General features: G+C 38.0%; 1 protein-coding gene across 1 annotated transcript in view; it reads left to right on the top strand.

The window, feature by feature from the left end:
• Positions 1-12917, top strand: part of LOC134665516 (histone acetyltransferase KAT7) — a 34791-nt gene extending 21874 nt beyond the window's left edge. The window contains exons 9-11 of the mRNA XM_063522493.1: positions 1857-1950; positions 5059-5312; positions 9383-12917. Of these exons, the coding sequence (XP_063378563.1) occupies positions 1857-1950; positions 5059-5312; positions 9383-9481 (447 nt within the window). The 3' untranslated portion in view covers positions 9482-12917. The remainder of the gene's footprint in view (positions 1-1856; positions 1951-5058; positions 5313-9382) is intronic.
• Positions 12918-22619: the final 9702 nt, after the last annotated feature.

Genomic DNA, 22619 nt, shown 5'->3' with positions numbered 1-22619 from the left:
TCGTAACGGGAATTTTAGATGGCGTATTAAGCGGTACGCAAGTCGTATTAACCGTGAAAAAATGTATAAAAACAGGCCTAAAGTTGCAGGGACCAGCGTATTATGCGGGAAATCGTTTTAAACGTGATCGTATTAAGCGGGTTCTACTGTAGTGTTATTGGTTTTGTATTTTTGTCAGGTTTACCTTTTGTCCAATACGGTTGAATGAAGGTTTTACAGTGCTGCTTTTAAGCCTCCATTCAATTTGTACTATTTTAAACCGATATTCTAGGGTGTAACAAAATGCAATCAACCATCTGAAAAGTTTGTCACTTGTCGGGTTTTAGTTTGAGATAGTACAAGCTGTACATAGTAGTAGGTACCTACATAAAATTCATAAAGTGAGTTTAGCTAGACGTGAACACTGGCTGGAGCAGATTTATTTCGTTAGGTGTGTGCGTCGTCTAGACTCCCCGCGTGTTTGCATTGGCAAATTGTCACTTGGGGCGCGCGCAGAATAGATCAGGCTGCCCACTTTGCTTGTGCATATTTAATAGCTTTGTCAAGTCATGCAATCTATTATTGACGTCGTGGCACCGTATGTAGCTATTGTGTTAGAGAATGTGTGTTTTCCAATCTGATGTAGTAAAGTAAGGTCATTCCTCTATGTAAGTCAGGTAGCAAAGATTATACAACCCCTGGGAACACTCGCTAGATGCATATTTATCTTCTGCGATCTCTCTAAAGCATTTGATTGCGTGGAGCATGATACATTACTACACCAGCTGAAGCACCACGGTCTGTCAACTTAAACTCTAAGCCTTGTTAAATCTTACTTAAACCACAAAACCCAGAAAATGGTTGTAAATAATGTAAATGGAACCGAGTAGCGGTATGACTGTAAAGACTGGAGTGCCCAGGGTTTAATTTTGGGACCATTTCTCTTCCTTGTATATTCATAATTATTGCGTTTGGAATGGAAGGCAATTGAAATACACAGATTCATCTGCCACGTGTAACGCAAGTCAAATCAAACCGCTAAGCATGACTCGCGTTGACCAAGGGCTAAGATCAGGTGTGATTTTAAACTACCACATCATCAACCTCTATATATACGTTTGGGAGTAATCGTGTCAAACCTAAAACATGCAAATGATGGAAATTATACATGAACTCGCTGTTCGTTTTACATCTGGATTTAGGGTGCCGTGTACGGAGGTGCCGAGTACAATGAAAACTAATAATGAACTTATTACAATGCCTATTGAAACCCAACACTATTTGTCAATCACCGAAACTATTCTTCAATTTGCACGGAAATTTTGGTCATCGAATTTGGCACATATAGTGCTGAACTAGCTTTGGTTGTATTGTACCTACTGGTCGGTCAAATTAATATATTAAAATAAATATTTATAAGCAACCTTGAACAGCTATATCTTGGGAAACATGAGGAGTATGTAGATCACTAGATCACGTTCGGCCCATTTTGTTCCTTAATAAAATACATAGTGATTTTTATCATACAATACGTCCTAGATGGCAAATAATTGATATACCTAACTCCCTCTTTCTTTACGTTTGTATGTTGAGATTTCAAGACATACATAAGTAACTACTTGCCCCACACGATTGTAACATTATGCCTTTAAGGGGCCCACTGATTAACAGTCCGCCGGACGGTATCGGCCTTTCAGTTAGAACAAAAATTTGAAAGTTCCGAACAACTGACAGGCCGATACCGTGCGGCGGACTGTTAATCAGTGGGCCCCTTTAGGGTCAGGTAGTTCGTCCGATCAGATCCTCAAAGTAAATAAGGCCATGGCTAACTATCGTATATACTTTTTATTAAAGCTTTACATTTTCTTTGTGTGCAGGAAAAGAATTCGTTCCTGAACTATAACGTGTCGTGCATCCTGACGCTTCCTCCGTACCAAAGGCAAGGCTACGGGAGACTACTCATCGACTTCAGTAAGTACAATGCTTTATATATTTTATGCGGGGTCCCTTTGTTTCCCATAAAGTTTTAAGTCATAATGTATTGTTTGTCATATTATCGTTAGTTATAAAACTGAAACCGTTAACTTTTCAGGATCTTCGTAAGGTTATTCTATAGATAGGTTAGGTTAGGTTTGTTTTATGGCAATCCTGAAAAATTACACGTTTCTGATAAAAACCAATTATGACTAACGAAAATTCGGAGAAACAATATATTATGACTTAAAACTATTTGGGAAACAATAGAGACTCATTTTATGCACTAGGGGGGTTTAGGTCATAGAAATGCTATTTTGTAGCGCCATCGATGATCCTGGATTACTCTTATAAATATAGGCTCCAGTCTTGACTTAAATAAGCTTTATAAATAATGTACCTATTGAGTCTGACGGCATCCCAATATTTTTTCTATGAAGTGAAGTATCATTCTTTTAATAGTTATTTTTCTTTTTTCTGTTCTCTGCCCAGCAAACATTTTTGGTCAATATTCCGAGGCACCTATTTGCGACCGAAAATAGGTGCCTTTATTGGTATATTGACCAAAAATATTTGCTGGGTGGAGAATTATACATGTAGATTAGAAATACTTAGTTTACTATACTCTATTCCAGATAGAATTAGACAGATGGAGGGGTTCGTTTTAGGTAAATTTTCATGTCAATCAGTAAGAAATATCTTTCAATAAGTAACCTTTCTAATTATACGCTCCAATCTTGGTTGTAAATAAAACATCTCAAATGAAAATACTTTCGCCCATTTTATCCACGGTTTTAGAACCCTGGGGATGTTTTTTTAACTTCAAACCGAGGTATGGTGTGTCAATGCCCAGGCCTTTAAAAATACATATGTATTCGGTTGCATATAACAATTTTGGATTAAGTGAATATTTTCGGAAGTAATCGCTAATTTAATACACAGAAAAGAATTAGAAAACCTGATCTTGTCATCTTCTAGAGCCTATATGGAGTATGCAAACACATATGCTTATATTACCTAATCATTGTTTACAATACTTAGTTTTCTTCCTGATTCTTAGAATAAATCAAACGCTTCATGGCTATTGCAATATGAGAGCACAGCAGCAGAAACATATCTAAACCCAGAAACGTAAAAATACTTGGGCTTTCAGCTCTCGATTACAAGTTTCCTTATTGTAACCCGTGACCTACCTCAAGAATTAAAAAAACTATCGGCGCCGAATTCCCTGGGCAGCGGCTACGTAAGTTTGTTTTGGGCCGGCAGGTCGTCGACCCGGATCGATGGCTGCAGTATAGATCGGTCTGGCGTCTAGACAACCCCCCGTGGGCGTGGGGGGCGTGAGACGCGACCGACGAATTGTAGATGCGCGTTCTGACGGCTACGGTTAATTATCGTTCTGCGTACTGAACCGGGGGTAGTCGAACGTTACTTAGTCATTGCACGAATACAACTGGACTCAGTGGTCATTACAAACAACAACAATACCTTAATAATTAAGGCATGCCATTTAGACGCATTAACTTAAACGTGAGTAGAAGACAATATTGTATTTGCCGCTTATTGATCAAATGAATTTTGAAGCACCCGATTACAACATAATTTTGACTATGTTTCACACATTTAATCTTTTTGACGCCAATGACGGATATATCCGCACTACAGGTCCTACGCCGCAGACGGAATAATCCGTCACGGACCACAGAGCAATATAGACCTACGTGCATATACATAAAGTTCAACTTTAGTTTTGACACTTCGGTAGCGTGGCGTCTGAGTGACAACTTTTGTGTTTGACACGGCGTCGAAAATGTTAAAACACACCAGTCAAGTTTGAAAAAAAAAGACATAAGAAATGCAATTCTGTTCCAATAGAAAATGGTTTAAATTGCAGTGAAGTATTAGGATTAGTGGTAGGGCCTTAGGAGGATGTCTACATAAGGCTTAGACCATTTAATAACTGGAGTCGTCTTCAGAGCTTACCCCTCTGCCGAAAATCTTGCACGATTGTGCAAACATTTGTATCGACTGACGTTTATCTGACATGGCTACGATACGATACGTACCATACATTTACCATACATTTGACTTTCCCCTCCCCCACAAACTTCGGCAGGCTGTTTTGTATAGAAAATGACAGACAAGGCGTCTCCAGTTATTTAAATGCTCTAAGACATAAGGTCATACACTACTCAGCCACAAGTATAACGTTAGTGAATGATTCATACCTGGATAGGCGTAAGAATCGCGTGCGTTTACACCTGTATTAGGCGAGGTTAGTTATACTTGCGTGCAGCCCCACAAAACATTATGGTAATTTAAAATTCAGTTACAATAAATATACCCAACCTAAAGACCATACCAACCTGAGCACACGTTAAGACATGGAAAGTCTTGTACGTAATACTCGGACTTGATGAAGAAAGATTCAGTCGACTTAGTCCGCGTTTCGTCTGGATGTTCAGTAAGATCTTAACATCGTGAATGAAATTACTAAAGCACAAGAAAAGTAAACATAGAATATGCCTCTAAACGCTGTGGTATTTTATCCCGATACAAAATAAATTGTAGTAAAGTTTCCAAATTCTCCTTGAATAAATCTAAAGCCCTTATATTTTGCTTTGTTCGTATTTAAGAAGCCAACGATAATACATTAGCCATGTTTATGCGCTTTCGTTGAATATAATTTTGCCTCGAGATGCCCACACGTTCTTGCATCTTTTTGTTTTAAAACTCAACCATTGTAGAGAATTTAGTCATAACTATCGTTCTTCTTATTAGCATTAGATATAAGGTAAACAATCTAGATGTGTCTTTTAATTGAAAAAGACATTTTAAAAATAAGTTACGGCTAATATGTAACAATTATGAATCTAATACGATCATTTATATTCTTCTGCTTTCATAAATGCAGCACTCATTTTTAAAAAGAGTTTTTCAATTAAAAGACATGCCAAGATCGCTTACCTTCTTCCACGTTCTTTTTAATGTTAAAAAAAAACGATCTATAAAGGTAGAGCTAAAAAACAAATCAAGATTGTGTTATTTTTACGAAAACAAATATATTTGGTGAAATTGCGTATTACAGCACAATTATTCCCACAGGTTACCTTCTAACCAAAGTTGAAGGCAAAGTCGGTTCTCCAGAGACTCCGCTCTCAGATTTGGGTCTCATCTCGTACCGCTCCTATTGGAAGGAAGCGCTCTTGAAAAGACTATGCTCCGCGCCCGGACCTACTCTGTGTATCAGGGATTTGAGCAAGGACCTCGCCATTGCATCCTCGGATATAGTGTCGACATTGCAGGAGCGAGGTCTCATGAAGTATTGGAAGGGGAAGCACATTGTACTAAAGAAACAGGTGAGTGGACGAAACGAGACCTTTATCTTCGAATTTAAACTATTGTGAGACATAATAATAACATTCTAAATATCTAAAGACGAGCTAATGGGGCACTAAAAATGGTACTAGTTCAGCGGTGTTATTCACGAATTCCAGTCAATCGTGCAATCTAACGCAATAGCGCGCGTAATGCGAACTCGTCAACGAATCGCGCGCGTGATGCGAACTCATCAACCAATCGCGTTGTAGCGGTTTAACACCGCTGTACTGGCCCCTATCATGCCTCATTATTATTGCCCGTAAAGCTGGTCCCTAGATATCTGTCAATGCTTACGTGATTCTAGTTGCCTTGACGTCTTTCGAGAGTATAAAAAATGTTTATTTACGGTTTTTTGTTGTATAATATAGGTAAACAAGTGCACAATTGCTTTATCATCATCTGCCTCACGTTATCCCGGCATTTTACCACGGTTCATTGGAGCCTGGGGTCCGCTTGACAACTAATCCCAAGAATTGGCATAGGCACTAGTTTTTACGAAAGCGACTGCCATCTGACCTTCCAACCCAGAGGGTTTAACTAGGCCTCATTGGGATTAGTCCAGTTTCCTCACGATGTTTTCCTTCACCGAAAAGCGACTGGTAAATATCAAATGATATTTCTAGTAGCAAACATTTTTGGTCAATATTCCGAAAAAGGCACCTATTTTAGGTCGCACAATTTAGGGGATCAAAATGAGGCACGTCGAATCGACGTCGTGGGCACGTCGAGTCGACATAAATGGGGAAAAAACGCACGTGCCGGCGACGTATTTATTGACGGTAAATTAGTGATTACAACCATTAGGTCAACACTAGGTCATGTTTCCGACGTGGATTCGACGTCGCCACGACGTGCTGCGTAGTAGAAATGTACTAATTTGGTAATCTTTACCACCTTTAGACGTGATGGTGACATATTTTTATCCATATAATTACTATGTGAGGCAATATTTAGATGAGACGCGATGAAGAGAAAAAGAGACACAAACATTACGCTTATATATTCTTTTCACTCAGAAACAAAATGTCTAACAAGAAAACAACTCAAAGTTGTGCAATGATAATGGCGGCCACTAAGTCATGTAAAATAATTTAGGCCGATTACGCAGATGAAGAACGGTGAAATCTAGTGCGCAGAAAATTTTTTCGTGCAGTATGTTAGGTTTACATACTAAACTATCGATGGGCTTTTGAAATATTAAAGTTTTCAACATTTTATAAAATCAAAATGCATATATTTGCTTGTAATTGAGTGTTGTAATTGAATATTTGTGTGTGTGAATGTATTGACTCGATCAAAAATATTGTTTTATTTTGAATATTAGCACAATGAAGTACCGTGTGATGGCACCATTCAAGATATAAAGCAACTTAAATTATGCAATTTATATTTAGCATCTCGTTATAATGAAAGAAAATGGCGGCACAACCTTATGGTATCGATAGTACTTTACAAGTGTTTTTAACTATATGGTCGCAATTTGGTATCTATTTTAAGTAACATTTACCTAAAATTAGTAGCTAAATCGACATAAAATCGACGACCTAAAGGTCTCCGTATAAGAAATAATTACGTTGCAAATACAACTAAAATGTCTTATTAGTACATTTGACCTATTGGTCAAACTTTGACGTTAATTTTACCTAATGTTTCGACTTATTTTCAACCATTAAGTCCCTGACTTCATGGTCCCCGTATAAGAAATAATTACGTCGCATATACACCTAAAATGCCTTATTAGTACATTTGACCTATTGGTCAGGGTTCGAAGTTAATTATACCTAATATTTCGACCGATTTTCAACCAATAAGTCCCTGACTTCATGTGGCCCATTTTATAAAGCTACAAGTTACAATTTACAAGCGGAAGTCTCTTTCTAACACTATGTTTTAGAACGAGACTTCCGCTTGTAAATTGTAACTTGTAGCTTTATAAAATAGGCCAATGGTCTCCGTATAAGAAATAATTACGTCGCATATACACCTAAAATGCCTTATTAGTACATTTGACCTATTGGTCAGGATTCGAAGTTAATTTTACCTAATAAATCGACCGATTTTCAACCAATAAGTCCCTGACTTCATGGTCTCCGTATAAGAAATAATTACGTCGCAAATACACCTAAAATGCCTTATTAGTACATTTGACCTATTGGTCAAGGTTTCCAAGTTAATTTTACCTAATAATTCGACTTATTTTCAACCATTAAGTCCGTGACTTCATGGTGTATTTATGAAGTGAAATTTACGTTTTATTGTCCCTATATTTTGACTTGAAAGTAAAAGTGTACAATACGTAACATTATTGGTGAAATAGGACGTAATTTTTACTTAAATTGGTAAAACCTTCTTCGAGCCTAGGAAAAAATACTTAAAATGTTTGCTGGGGTAGTAGTAGTAGTAGTAGTAAAATACTTTATTGTACAAAAAGAAACATAAAACATGAAAGAACACACATCATTAGTACAAAGGCGAACTTATCCCTTTCAGGGATCTCTTCCAGTTAACCCTTGAGCAGTTGAGGGAAAATTGGAGAACGGTAGACATAAAAGCTGTACTAAACGGCATAAAGATAAAATATTTAATATCCTACAAGATAGGTAAACCTATATCCTACTATAATTATGTACCTATATACAAAGTATGGGATATGAAATATAACAAATATGTAAACAACTATATATATTTAAAATATATAATACATATAATACATTGTATATGATATAATACATATATACTAAAACTACCTAACCGCATACATCTTTTAGATTTCAAGTTCCGTCAGAAAGCCATAACTTTTTTAAATTCGCCTTTAGCGATGCGACCGATTGACACTTACGAAGAGAAGACGGTAAGGTATTCCATAATTTGACAGAGTACACAGTAATAGTACATTATTGTCGAGGCTCGGAAGTAGCTACTTGCAGGCTGAGGATTCGTTTTAAACGGACGACCTTGGGAGTCCGTTTAATTGAATCCGAAGCCAGCAAGTAGCCTTCCAGCCGAGTCATATATAGTGCTTTTCTCAAAAATGGTGCAAGAAAGATAAATATCATAGAAACATTTTACAAAAGCAACGTTCTTACGTATATATTGTCACAGAGAAAAGCCCTTGCCGCCTTTTTATTTTTTTAATAAAAAAATAGAAGTGTATTTTTCTGCCGAAAATACGCCAACCTATTTGAGACAACTAAATAGTCGCGGTACTAATCATCTGTTTGGCTGTTTAATGGGCCTGTGCCTTCATTTGATATGGCCATTTGAACTTTTAAAAAGTTTGGAACTCGACAAATAATGGAATTTGTATGCAACATTGCAGTCCCAAAATCGAGACTGCAATGTTTTTAACTTTTTAAATTTTGACTGACCATAAACTCCGCGCTTCGCGACCTATTTTTTAGACGGCATAGTCGACTTTGCCGTCCATTTTTGAGAAAAAGACTTGTCATAGGATCGGTGTTTGTGTGGCGGGATAGCCAGAGAGAGATCTGCACTGGAACGGAGCCGGTGCCCGCTGCCGTCTGCTAAAAATTTAAACCTCTCCGAGAGATAAGGGGGAGAAGAAGGAGAGAAAAGGACATTTCGTACATAAGTTCCGAAAAACTCATTGGTAGTTAAGAGCCGGGGTTTGAACCCGCGACCTCCAGATTGCAAGTCACACGCTCTTACCGCTAGGCCACCAGCGCTTCAACACAATTGCTTTATATTAAAGTAAAAAATTATTTCTTTATATTTATATCAAGATGTCACGATTTTCGTGTATGGTCTTAAAATTACTTTGATATGTATATAGCATTTGAACTAGTTCATCAAATTAGTTGAGGGCCATTAATGAGGGTATGAATAATGCACTATTACCAAACCGCAAATGCCAGCACATGCGGACGCCATTGTTGGAGATGTGAGGTTTTTGAGCTTCCCTGTATAATACATTTATTAGCTGTGTTTGTTGTTCAGTCCAGTTGTTTATTACAAAGTTTCCAGGCCTATATTATTAATCTAAATCGAGGTATATTTGATATCGTCTGTGTGTACCGTGGTCCCGCAGGACGTCCTGGAGGAGTTGTCCCGGCGGGCAGACCGCGCGCGCTGCGTGGAGCCGAGCTGCCTGCGCTGGACGCCGCCGGGCGCGCCGCCGCCGCGCTGACGCCGCGCCCCGCGCGCGCGACTCGCGCCCAGAGCCCGCGCGCGCCACATGCCGCGCAGCCGCAGCAGCCAGGCCCGCAGCCTGCTGTAAGTCTGCCCCTGCGCCTTATATTCACTGTGAGATCTTTGCGTTTTTCTATGTTCACTGTGGATTTAGGGCTGATATAGACGGCGCGCGAACTCGCATGCGATTTTGGTTACATTGCGGACTATTGGTTACGTCCAATTCAATTGACCGATCAAAACCCGCAATGTAATGAAACTCACATCGCATGCGAGTTCTCGCATCATCTAAATGAACCGTTAGCAATGCCTTGGACGCAGCTTGTTCTGCCTTATTAGATCTCTGATTGTACCTTTGTTGCATATAATATTGATTGAATGTTGTTTAGATCTCACAATTATTCTTGTTAGACTTCGAATGCGCGTGCCGCGTAGCCGCAAGAGCTAAGTACGTGGCCATTCATAAAATTGCCTCTTATTGTTCAAACAGTATATTAAACCGGGAAATGTATATTAAGTATTATTTTTTATTTAAAGGCATCCGATTCGCATAAGTAGGTATATTTAAATTTTATCGAATGCATCGTAACTATCGTAAGTGACCTAGATGTTATTTTTGCTGAGTATTCAGGCGTCACGTCATCTAAAGTTTTTTGAGTTGTATTGGTATGGTGTGGATCATCCACAGCGAATATAATAAAATCTATATATTAAAGGACTTATGAGAAATGGATCGACATTAAAAACGTTCATTTTATCTAAGTATAATGATTTGTCTTATAAATAAATAGTAATAATACTAATAATCGATTGTATTATACAGTATATTATTTATTTAATCTATTGAACATTTGATTTTTCCACAAACAGGAAACTGAATCAAATAAATGACGACCAAAATGATAAAATAAACTAACAACTATGAGATATTATGTATGGTACAAGGAGGGAGTCCGGACATCCGTCACATCTGTACTATTGACAATTTGTTACTACGAGTATTATGCCCGCGGCTCCGCGCGTTTGAGATTCAGTTACATTTATTTTCCCTCCCTATAGAGTGGTTTATAAAAAATAACGCAGAGTAGTGTAGCCATGAAAGGGTAAGTAACAGACTTACTATAATATAATTATTTATTTACTATGATTAAGGCAGACTTAATTTCCCATTTAAGTATCTATAACTTTGGTATTAATGTACTGAAATAAAATGTATCAGAATGAACTTTATGTGTAGATACTTATGTGCCGCAAATTATAAAATTAGTTTAAAACAAAATGTGTTCAAATGTGAGCATTTCTAAATACATATATATGTTAATTCACGAAAGCTGACGCAGATCTTATAAGACAATTTTGACAGTTAAGTACAAATCTCTCGTCAGCTCTTCTGAATACTCTACTCTACTTATACCATTGACGTGTAATATCTAAGGACGGGTGTTACGGGTATTAAAAACCGGGCAAGTGCGAGTCGGACTCGCGCACGAAGGGTTCTGTACCATAAAGCAAAAAAAAACGGAAAAAAATGCAAAAAGAAAACGGTCGCCCATCCAAGTACTGACCACGCCCGACGTTGCTTAACTTTGGTCACAAATCACGTTTGCTGTGTGCCTACATCATCTGTGAAAATTTCAACTGTCTAGCTATCACGGTTCGTGAGATACAGCCTGGTGACAGACAGACGGATAGACGGACGGACAGCGAAGTCTTAGTAATAGGGTCCCGTTTTACCCTTTGGGCACGGAACCCTAAAAATGGTACTAGTTCAGCGGTGTTACTCACGAATTCCAGCCAATCGTGCAGACTAAAGCAACTAGTTGCGACCTACAGCGCGCGTAATGCGAAATAATCAACCAATCGCGTGCGTGATGCGAACTCATCAACCAATAGCGTTGTAGCAGTGTCACACCGCTGTACTGGCCCCTGTCATGCCTAATTATTATTGCCCGTATAGCCAGTCCCTAGATATCTATGTCAATGACTTATACCTAATAGTAACATTTCAGAATAAAGAACTGAAATGTTGGAACCTTATGATTAGATAAGTAAGAAATTCTCTTCTTCTATGTTTATGTTGTGTCTTATCGCAATAAGTGTGGTTGTGTAGCGTACTTCTTATATCTTTGAAATTATGTATATAATAAGTTATCTATAACCCACTAGTGTCACTTTCTTTAAAAATACCTACGGTGTATGTGTTGTTCGATATGTACGTATTGCGTAGAGATAACTCTTGTAGGTATAACATTAGACTTTTAGCGCATAGTGGTCGTTCTCAGTAGTTAGACGACAAAAGTATGTAGTGGCTCACAGGAACATATATTCCAATAAAATATAAATGCGCTTTAAATACGGACGGACAGCTGAAAAGATAGACAGAAGGACATAACATCTTGGCTAAGGAAGCTTAAAGACCGTTTGTAGATTACTTTATTTTCACCTACCATGTTTTAATACTAGCATCGACATAACTGCTACTCCGGCCATTGGGTCCTGTTAGTTGTTAACGTTAATTTTCTTTATTAAATAAGATCTGTCTTGTTGTATTGTTCAACTAGCTCAAGGCTGCCTTGATATTTTGCAAATTTCAAACTCGACCTTCGACCTCAAAGTTCCATCGTCGGACCTGTTCAATGTGTAATACCAGGGGTGCGAAACTCCTGAGATCGGCCAAACTCGGCTCCGCTCGGCTCAGCATTGCTCCGAGCAATTATTTTGGGTTTGGCACCATTTGACTTCCTTTTGCGTGCACGACCACAGATAAGTCAATCACTTGAATTTTGACAACCCTAAATAGCCGAAAGGGATAGTGCGATATACTAGAAAGGGACAGCATGATTCGACCCGGAACCGCTGTCAAACTTCGTTTTTATAGGAAGTTTCCTTTCTGTACGGTAGTAGTGGTAGTAATATTACTTATTCTGTGGTAAAACTGCATAATCTTATTGGGCTTATATAACTAGACCGAACTTAATGAAACAGATATATGAAGTTTAATAAAAATAAATGAAATTATTTGTAGGTCATGTGTGGATGACCAATCCAATAATCTTCCATTATACATATGTTTATTGATGTCTTCGCCTTCCCCTCAGGCGCTCTACTTTTTACATTATAAGTTTATACTTGTATGTTTATACATTGGAAAACAATCTCACGAATAATATGACTATGTTTTAGTTCTAATAGTAAATAAGCTGCATAAGCGAATTGCACATCTTATCAGCGTTGTAAATACTTAGTGAAATGTGTACGTTAGATAGTTCAATTTAGACTAAGTACAAACTGTACAAAGTTGCGTTTTATTTATGGAAAATATTATTTTTTGTACTGTACCTACTTATTTTAAATATATATTCATTGTTAATCTTAATCTGGTGTAAATATTACAATTACTTATTTAATATGTTTAATACAGTTTTAATTTTTAACTGTGTTTTTATTTTACTACATAATCTAATGTCATATTATCGGCACTACATTGAAAAAAAAAATCGTATCGTGTTCGGTCCATCCAAAGAAAAATCTATGCATGGGATGCATACAGAGTTACTTTACTGCGTTTCAATTATGAGTAGCAATGTGAGATGAGAGATTTTTTCAAAGTAGTGACGATATCCAACTATGCCTCATAAACTCGCTCGTAAATAATGTTGTAGGTAGGTCTAAATGCCATTAAGAATAGATTAGATCTGATATGGCGAAGCTAACAAGGTGAATGGGTTCCTATTGTCAAGGATGTTCAATATTTTTAGTGTGTATTCACCAATACATAGGTACAGTCAGCCAAAAAAGTGGTCTACCACTTTTCGACTCTATCATCTGATTAATAGAGTCGAAAAGTGGCAAACCACTTTTTTGGCTGACCGTACAACAGATAATTTTAGAAAGCGACCAAGATTCTTGTTTTAAATTTCTAGTGGAGCGTCAATCTAAAAGTGCCCAAGTGATAATTAAGATATCAAAGTTTATTACAGTGAAATATTACACCAGCGTCGCTGTGTAAGAGCTAGGCCCGGAAAACTTTGCGATTTTATAAAGTTACATACTGATAACTAATATTATAAATAATAAAACAACGCTTTAAGCCAACAAAATCCAATTTATGCCAAAAATGTCTTACATCATTTTGGAAAGGAGCTGATACTCTTACAACTGCTGGATCGATTTCTATGCAACATTGCTAAAACCCTCGCAGAGAAATTCTTTCACGTAAAAAAACCGCCGAAACTGTTACGATCGGTAGGTAATCGAGCTACGATGCTACAGACAGACAGACAAACAAACATTGGCGTCAAACATAATATTATAAAACCCCCCCTTTATACGTTGAGGAGTTAAAAATAATCTAATGGAAAATTAATGCCAAAAACTACGACTGGCCGCGGAACCACGGGAACTAAACGGAACGTTAGAGGTCATTTAACTAGATTCTGTTTTAAAATGCAATGTTTCAATATTCCTTTTAAGTAGGTATCTACAATATTAATAGTACGCTAAACCTGTATTTCCATAAATGGCACACCTTCAATAGATTTTACAATTATTTTGCTGTCCTGGTAATGTTTGCAACATGAACAGCAGCCAGGCGCTTGATCACGTAATGAAAGCTATAATTCCGTACACGGCGGGAAAATCTGGCAGGAAAAAATTTAAAAAATTTGAACCTTATGTAATTTTATTTTAAGTTTAAATTTCTTCAACAAAATATCTCGAGTTATCAACTTCTTCCCGCCGTGTACGGAATTGTCAACGTTTTCCCGGGACTAGTTCTCCGTCTATAGGCATCTTCAGTATTCTTCAGTAACTTTCAGGCCACGTCTGCCGAGCAATCACTTTCCAGTCCAGCTCGCTGTGGCCTAGATTGCTGGAATACTTAAGTACGATCTAGCTACAGCTATTTAATTGCAGTTTCGTGGAAAATTTTGTAAGTACCGTAACGTGTTAGATTCGTATTGCACCTAAAGTATTTTAATAGTCAATTAGTAAGTAGGTATCTTTGCCTTCTTTGGATACGACAAAGCATTACTCCTCTATATATTGAGAAATATTCTTCAAATGCTCTGTGATGGTGATAAATTATATTATCATTAAAAACTTCAGTGGTTTTTCGTCGACAGTGTAAATATTTAAAACATTAGGTACAACATTTCTGCTTTACTCTGCTTCGACAACTGTCTCGTGTACTTACGTTATGTAGGTACGGTCAGCCAAAAAATTGGTCTACCACATTTCGACTCTATCAATCAGATGATAGAGTCGAAAAGTGGTAGACCATTTTCTTGGCTGACTGTACCTATACATTAATGTTCTACAAAGTCTATGTGGGTATGTGGTCAGTTCGTACCTCCAAAATCGGTCCGTGAATGTCAAAAACTTACAATGTTTAATATTAGGATGCCGTCCGTTTGGATGAATCCATTGTAACGGCATCCATTTGGAAGGCTCGTCAGTGGCCTGCTTAACTGACAAACTGTCTGAAAAGACTTATTATTGTGGCCTATAAGGTTAAATTATGTATCGTAGAGCTAATCTAGGCGTCTAATTAGACAATATGATATTTAAAACTTCCGCGTTTTGAACACATATTAACTCGTATTTATAGACGGTGTGAGTGACGTCTACCCCAAGATGGTGTGGACGGGGTGCTTTTAAAATGTGATGTCTACCCCAAACTTTTCCATACACTTTTCGTCGGGTAGGTAAGGTAAATGCACCAGTAGTCAGCCTTATAACAAAACTTCTATGTTCAAAATCGTATAATTCGCACCCTTATGGACCAATAGGTATCAATGTTAATAAAGTTAATTTTTGTTCAGGATAGAACTTAGTTGAATTTAACTTTTGGAAATATTTAATTAAATATAATTATAGGGCCTTTTTGCCATGCCAATAACAACAACAGCCTTTAGGTACCCAGTGCCCATCAGCCATCCCATTCTAATGGCTGATTAGTGGGTTCGAGTAGAGTGAGCTTATTGTCCAGTGGTCAGCCACAGGCTGACTACTGGGTATTTAATGTATTTCAATCAAATAAAGTCATAATAACTTAATTTTTTAAAGGGACCTGATTTAGCGACTTACACTTCATTTGAAAATAATTACAAATCGTAAATCCTATGGTCACCATCCCCCGGCTGACTTCTGGGTTACGGCTTTTTTTATATTACTGCTTCAAATCCAGTAGTCAGCCAGGGGAGGCTGACTATTGGATTTTGAACAAAAAAGTAAAATGTTACTTCCATATGGATTAATATTATTTTTTTACGTGTTTCAGATAGCTTAGGTATTAATTATTAGGTGAAGCAGTCCATATTCTTTTAAAAATAAATCACAATTCGGCTGCTAACGTAACCTTTCATGTGAGAAGACACCACTACTTTGAAATTTTTTGTGGATCATTGTAGAGTATTCGTTTAAAAATTAAGATATTTTTCAATTAATAGTTTATCAATCTATAATATTAAGTACCTAGTTTTGACATGAAGAAAAACTTTATTATTTACAGCCAAAAATAGGCAAGAAAGGCTGACTACTGGTGCATGGCTGAGCACTGGCGCCTTTACCCTAGTTGTACATTACTGTTTTGACATTTTGCTGGGACATGTTAGCCGCAACCACGACCAGTGAAACCTGTGTCGAAACGTCGGTAAATAAAGGTAATTGAATAAATTTCGCGTTAGACCCGTCTATAAATGTGAGTTAATATATCTAATTAGACGCTAAAAGTTTACAAGTTCAATAAACGGGTGTTAAAGCGATCGGTTAACGAGAACTGATAATTGCTCCACGCCCGCCGCCTACCGAATATTCATGCGGCACAGGCAAAGAAAACATAGACACAGTACGACACTGTATTTTTTAGGGTTCCGTACCCAAAGGGTAAAACGGGACCCTATTATTTAGGGTTCCGTACCCAAAGGGTAAAACGGGACCCTATTACTAAGACTTCGCTGTCCGTCCGTCCGTCCGTCCGTCCGTCTGTCACCAGGCTGTATCTCGCGAACCGTGATAGCTAGACAGTTGAAATTTTCACAGATGATGTATTTCTGTTGCCGCTATAACAACAAATACTAAAAACAGAATAAAATAAAGATTTAAATGGGGCTCCCATACAACAAACGTGATTTTTGACCAAAGTTAAGCAACGTCGGGAGTGGTCAGTACTTGGATGGGTGATCGTTTTTTTTTCCTTTTTTTGTTTTTGTTTTTTTGCATTATGGTACGGAACCCTTCGTGCGCGAGTCCGACTCGCACTTGCCCGGTTTTTTATACAGATATACTTAAACGAAATAAAATATTTTCATTGAAAGTAATGTAAGTTCTTCTTACAGATCACGGAAGAAAGGATGAGCGCGCTGTTACTTATTTGTTTTGTGTTACAGATCAACTTAATTTCGTTTCGTTTTTTAGGCACAAATCATTACTATGATCAAATTTTTAGACATAAATAAATAAATATTATAGGAAATCCTTACACAAATTGACTAAGCCCCACTATAAGCTCAAGAAGGCTTGTGTTGTGGGTACTCGGACAAAGATGTATATACTTTATATATACTAATACTTGAATACATAGAAAACACCTTTGACTCAGGGATAAATATCTGTGCTCATCACACAAATAAATGCCCTTACCGGATTCCTGGATTTCCCCCACTGTCTTCGTTAAAAAAAAGTAAAAAAACACTCTTGTTACCTACTTGCAAGCACTGCAATGCAATATCAGTGCCATTGCCCTCATCTACTCGAAGATTATCTGGAAGAGATCCCGTATAAGGATAAGTTAGCCTTTGTTCCTCAATTTGAGTAAATTGTGTTTTTACTTCTTTATTCCTTTGTTTTCAAAAAAAAAACGGGCAAGCAACAAGCTACTGTTTCTTCATACACTTTGTCCGCTTTGAGATTTACAGCCATAGCCGACCGTTAATAAAATGCACACTCCATGTTTACTGCCTCTCGGCTGCTACCGGCCACCATACCGTGGCGTGACGTTAAACCCCGCTTCTGCCAACTGCTTTCAGCAGAAAAAAACTTTGCTTGCATTTTAATCACTCTTGTAATAAGACTTCGTTAAGACACACTCCCAATGAGTGGAAAAATTAAAAAGAGGAACAGTGGTAGTCGCGGACTCGCCCACCGAGGGTTCCGTGCTTTTTAGTAGGTACTTATTTGTTGTTATAGCGGCAACAGAAATACATCATCTGTGAAAATTTCAACTGTCTAGCAAACGGTTCATGGCTTTCATGAGATACAGCCTACTTAGTGACATACAGACGGACAGTGGAGTCTTAGTAATAGGGTCCCGTTTTTACCCTTTGGGTACGGAACCCTAAAAACTCAACAAGTATCGAATACCTCGTAGGTACACTAAAAAAATCTTAAGTAAGTATATGATTTAGGGTCAATATTTCAAGATAAGTCTTGATTGAGCAATTCATGCGAGAAGTATCTTATATCTTTCGGAAATTGTATGTCGGCAATAGGTATTCTGATGAATAATAATTATAATAAAGCAATATTTTTAGTACACGGAGCAGCGCTGTAACATATAGTAGTGTAATTTGGTAAAAATAAAATCTACAAGAGTGTAGGTACTGTGAGGCTATTCCAACAACAATCTTGATAGGTAGCGAGATACAAAACTGGTAGGTTAGATCAAATTGACCACAGGTACTTATTCTCACCCCAGTAAACCCAGTTACGGTATATCAAGATACATAAGCTCGGCTCCTAGTGAACATGCAATTCTGTCCAACTGACTGTACTACGACTACGACGTATTATAGATTATAGATACCTCTTCACTAAATAACTCATCGGATCGTATAAGTAAAAGCTAACCACCATTGAAATATTCGATGTTTGAAATGAATAAGCGTCTTCATCGGCTCATTTTGTCGTCTGAACTGTCAGAACTTACGGCGCGATTCGGGAAATGAATAAGAGATTCACTAGATATGAAATAGTAAAGATATGTGACGTTCCACGACAAAAGCCGCGTCTCCACCAAGCGCACGCGCCCGCGAGGCAGCCTCGCGAGCCAAATGCTCGGTCTGTGTGGACGTGCCTCGGGGCCGCTCGGGCGCACGTTGGCTCGGCCGAGCGTGCCTCGGGGTCGAGCCATCCGCTGTCGGTAAATGCGACATGCTCAAAGGTGCCTCGGTGTGCGCTGCGCGTTCGGTGTGGACTGGTGGTGGTTTTGGCTCGCGAGCGCGAACATAGTTTAAATAATTATGAACTCTTGGGAAGACTGTTGGAGGGAAATGTCTAAATTAATGCATTTTTGAAATACTCTGTTTCGATACTTGAAATAAGAAATGCCAACTGGTATATGAGTCTCCGTTTACTAAAAATCTTATAAGTAGTTATTAAAAATCGTTTCTCTCACAGTTATTGATTCTCTATAACTTGCGTCGCATTTTTTTAACTTACTCAGTCAAAATTTAAAACAAATTTTTAAATTCTTCAATGCATGTAAAGTTATGTACGGTTTTATCAAGTTACAATTGTTGAAATAATGTACATATTTCCGTGTTAATTGCGACGCTCATAAAGTTTTTTTATCCACCAGCGTTTTGTTGGTATTTTTTTAAAACGCGAGTTTTTCCTCTTTTTTAAACAATAAGCCACCAGAAAAATTGCAGCAGCAGAAAATACACAACTATGCATCGTGATTTGCCTCGGACTTCTAATGGCTCGGTCTGCCTCGCGAGGCTCGCCTCAGTGTCTCCGAGCTAACCTCGAGGCTGGCTCGCGAGGCCAGGCTCGCGAGCCACGCATCCGAGGCTGCCTCGCGAGCGCGTGCGCTTGGTGGAGACCCGGCTAAAAAGGTACCATTGCCCCGGCCGAATATTGGAGCGGCGATAATAATAGCGTAAGCGCCAGCCGGCATAAGGTAGGTACTTACCTTTTGCCGTGGAACGTCACATTACTATTTCTTATCTAGTGAATCTCTAATTCATTTCCCGAATCGCGCCGTTATTCTGGTTAGAACAGTTTATGAATTTAATGTGGATTTTGTATTTGTCCTATGTGCTGAGCTCTCTGTGATAATTTCTGGTGGATCAAATTCATAATCTGCTATTACAATCAGAATAAGCCTCCAGGTCAGTTGCATTGTTGACCTTGTAGCCTTTGAGCTGAACTCGCCCGTAGACCCTTGGCTTAGAGGTCGCGCCGCCCGTGTCACCACGGCGCGTCGACCTGCCGACGTCACGTATACCTACATAACTAGGGGATAAAGGTTGTGAATGTCAGCTAGGTAGGTACTTTTTTGTAGGTGTGCATCATATCATATAACCATCCAGTAGGGCTAAGACGGTCGGCTCTTTATCATTTGTCACCATGTCTGTCACGTTCTAACCATTATGTAAGTGCGAATGTGAGGCATGGCATGACAGGTGATAAAAATCCGACCATGATACCGCTTCAGGACTAAGATATGATATGATAAAATGACAGTTCGATTGCATCATTTTGACCAACCGATCAGCCATTTTAGTATCACTTCACTTAAATGCTCTACTATATACATCATGGAAATTATTATAAATCGTTTTCCTTATCACCTCTTGATTGAATCTGTCAACTGTGATGCGTGGTTTTCGGTGTTATAATGACAACTATCTATCGATTTAACTACTATATGTCTAATATTTTTTTTAAGTACCTATCACATTAAGATAATTATAATTAATGTTTGTCGGGGTGAACAGCCGGTCGAGTTCACTTTGGCGGCGCGAACTTCGAACCCCGAACCCTGCTGAAGGGTACGGGTGCGACCTTTTTCGGGACGACTGCAACAGTGATCTTTTCGCAGGCGTGACGAGGTACAGTCGACGTCATAGATATGTTTATACTTTTCGCCTTACTAGGAGTAAGATGCAAAAGTGTAAACATATCTTTGAAGTCGACTGTACCTAACTAAAGTTTAAAGAGTTCCAAGGGTTCCGTACATTACCCGATTTTTAACAATGTATTTTTTATATTTGAAACGCGAGTGAATTGCCTTTAAAAACCCGTAGGGGTCGGATCAAAAACTAAGTAATTAGTCCGACTCACGCTTGATTGCATATTTCTAATAGGTTTTCCTATCATCTATAGGTAAAGAACAATTTTGTGTAATTTTTTTCAAAATTCTAGACCAAGTAGTTTCGGAGATAAAGGGGGAGGAGGAATGGTCATTTTTTGGCTATTTTGTTAAATAACTTCTGAACAGAAAGATTTTGAAAGGGATCATCCATTAATTACGTCACACGAATTTCTAGGTTTTTTGACCCCTCCCCCCTCCTTGTCACACTTGGTCACATTTTGCAAATCCCTCCCCACCTGGTGTGACGTCACATTTTAGGCAATTTTTTGTTTTCTACAAAATCGGCAATACTAACTCGGCATTATTTTTTTAATTAAAAATATTTTTGGTAAAAGAAATATTAGTAATACACAAAATCAATTAGGAACGAAAATTACCTATGTACTTCCAAGACTTCATTATTTAAATGTACAGCGAATTAAAAAAAATCGGTTACTGATAAATAGTGATGTAGTTAAAGTGACGTCACAATGTTTGTGACTCCCCCCTCCCCCATGTCACATTTTCTTGACCCCCTCCCACCCCCTAAACGTGTGACGTAATTAATGGATGGCCCCAAAGTATAAAAATCATTATTTTTTAATTTTCTCATTTACGCCTCAAAAGTGACCTCTATCTTTAAAATTCATTTGTTTACGTAAGATTTCCGTTTTGGTTTACGAATTTACATATGTGTAACAAATTTCAACTTCATTGGTTCATTACTTTTGGAGAAAATGGGCTGTGACAAACAGACAGACGCACGAGTGATCCATAAGCGTTCCGTTTTTATTCCTTTTTAGGTACGGTACCCTAAAATACACGTAATTCTTTGATTCAAATATTTATTAAGTATTTTATATTTTGCAATTTCACCTTGATTTTTAAATGTTTGTTAATTTTCACTATTATTCTAAAATTTATTTTATGTAACTTTTATGACGTGATCTTATGAAACGGGATCCACGTGGTGAAACATTATTACGCAAATTATTAAAAAAATATTTTATGTAAAATATATAGACGAAATGTGTTAATTTAATAATTGCTTAGCTTGTTAAAAATAAATTTAATATAATTTTTTAGCTGTAGTTTATTTTTCAATATACAATTTTTACCAATTTTAAAATACATACTTAACACCTTTAAATTAATATTTAATATTACGTACCTAACTACCCGTTTATTTCGTCGCGCGAACATCTCGAAAATGAGGAGTGGAGGGCTATGTTCTTTGCGTTGAATAAAAAGTATAAATATCGAGCCTTTTTTATTAAAAATATCCTCCTCTTCAATATTATTAATTTATACTTAGTCATGTTTTTTTTTTGAATAGTTATACCTGTATTTTACTTTCTTCGTATTCAAAATGAAAAAGTAGAGTAATCAATCTACTATAGTTGTGGGTTGTGGCAACATTATAAATTTTTCTTCTTTCCAAATTAAAACGTAAATATGTATTAATTACATCTCTTTTTTCCAATGCTAAAAAAATTACTATAAGCCATGCCAATTTTACGAGTAAGTACTAAGTACCCAATCTAAGAAGTACAGCGAGCTACAAAATTGCATGGGCACATTATAAATGCAATTCACTGAAAAAGTCACCATGCACTTTTGCATCTGGATGTTTTATAGCTCCTCTACACGATGGGCCAGCGCCGGCCACTCCAAGGGACGCAGCTATGCGGTAGAATGAGATAGCAATATCACTTGCTCCCTCTAACTCATAAATGCGTCCCTAGGAGTGGCCGGCGCTGGGCCATCGTGTAGAGGAGCCATTATATTGAAGATTAGGCCGAGCCACACCGGCTGCGTGTGCAGCACGTTGCGTGGCGTGCGCTGCGTGACGTGCGCAGCACCCCTGTCACACCGGGTGACGCGCACGTCACGCAGCGCACGCCACGCAACGTGCTGCACACGCCACGCAGGCGCACGCTGCAGCTCAGTCATGCGTGCAGTAAAATAAAATACTCCTGCGACAGTACCCACATCATGTTATTATAACTCCCGTTGCAAATGGATGCTGCTCACCTATGCCGCCATTGCAATTAGAAGA

Source organism: Cydia fagiglandana, chromosome 1 (assembly GCF_963556715.1).
Source record: "Cydia fagiglandana chromosome 1, ilCydFagi1.1, whole genome shotgun sequence".
Classification (NCBI taxonomy): Eukaryota; Metazoa; Arthropoda; class Insecta; order Lepidoptera; family Tortricidae; genus Cydia; species Cydia fagiglandana.
Note: the sequence above shows the minus strand (reverse complement) of the source record. Positions and strands in the feature narration are given on the sequence as shown.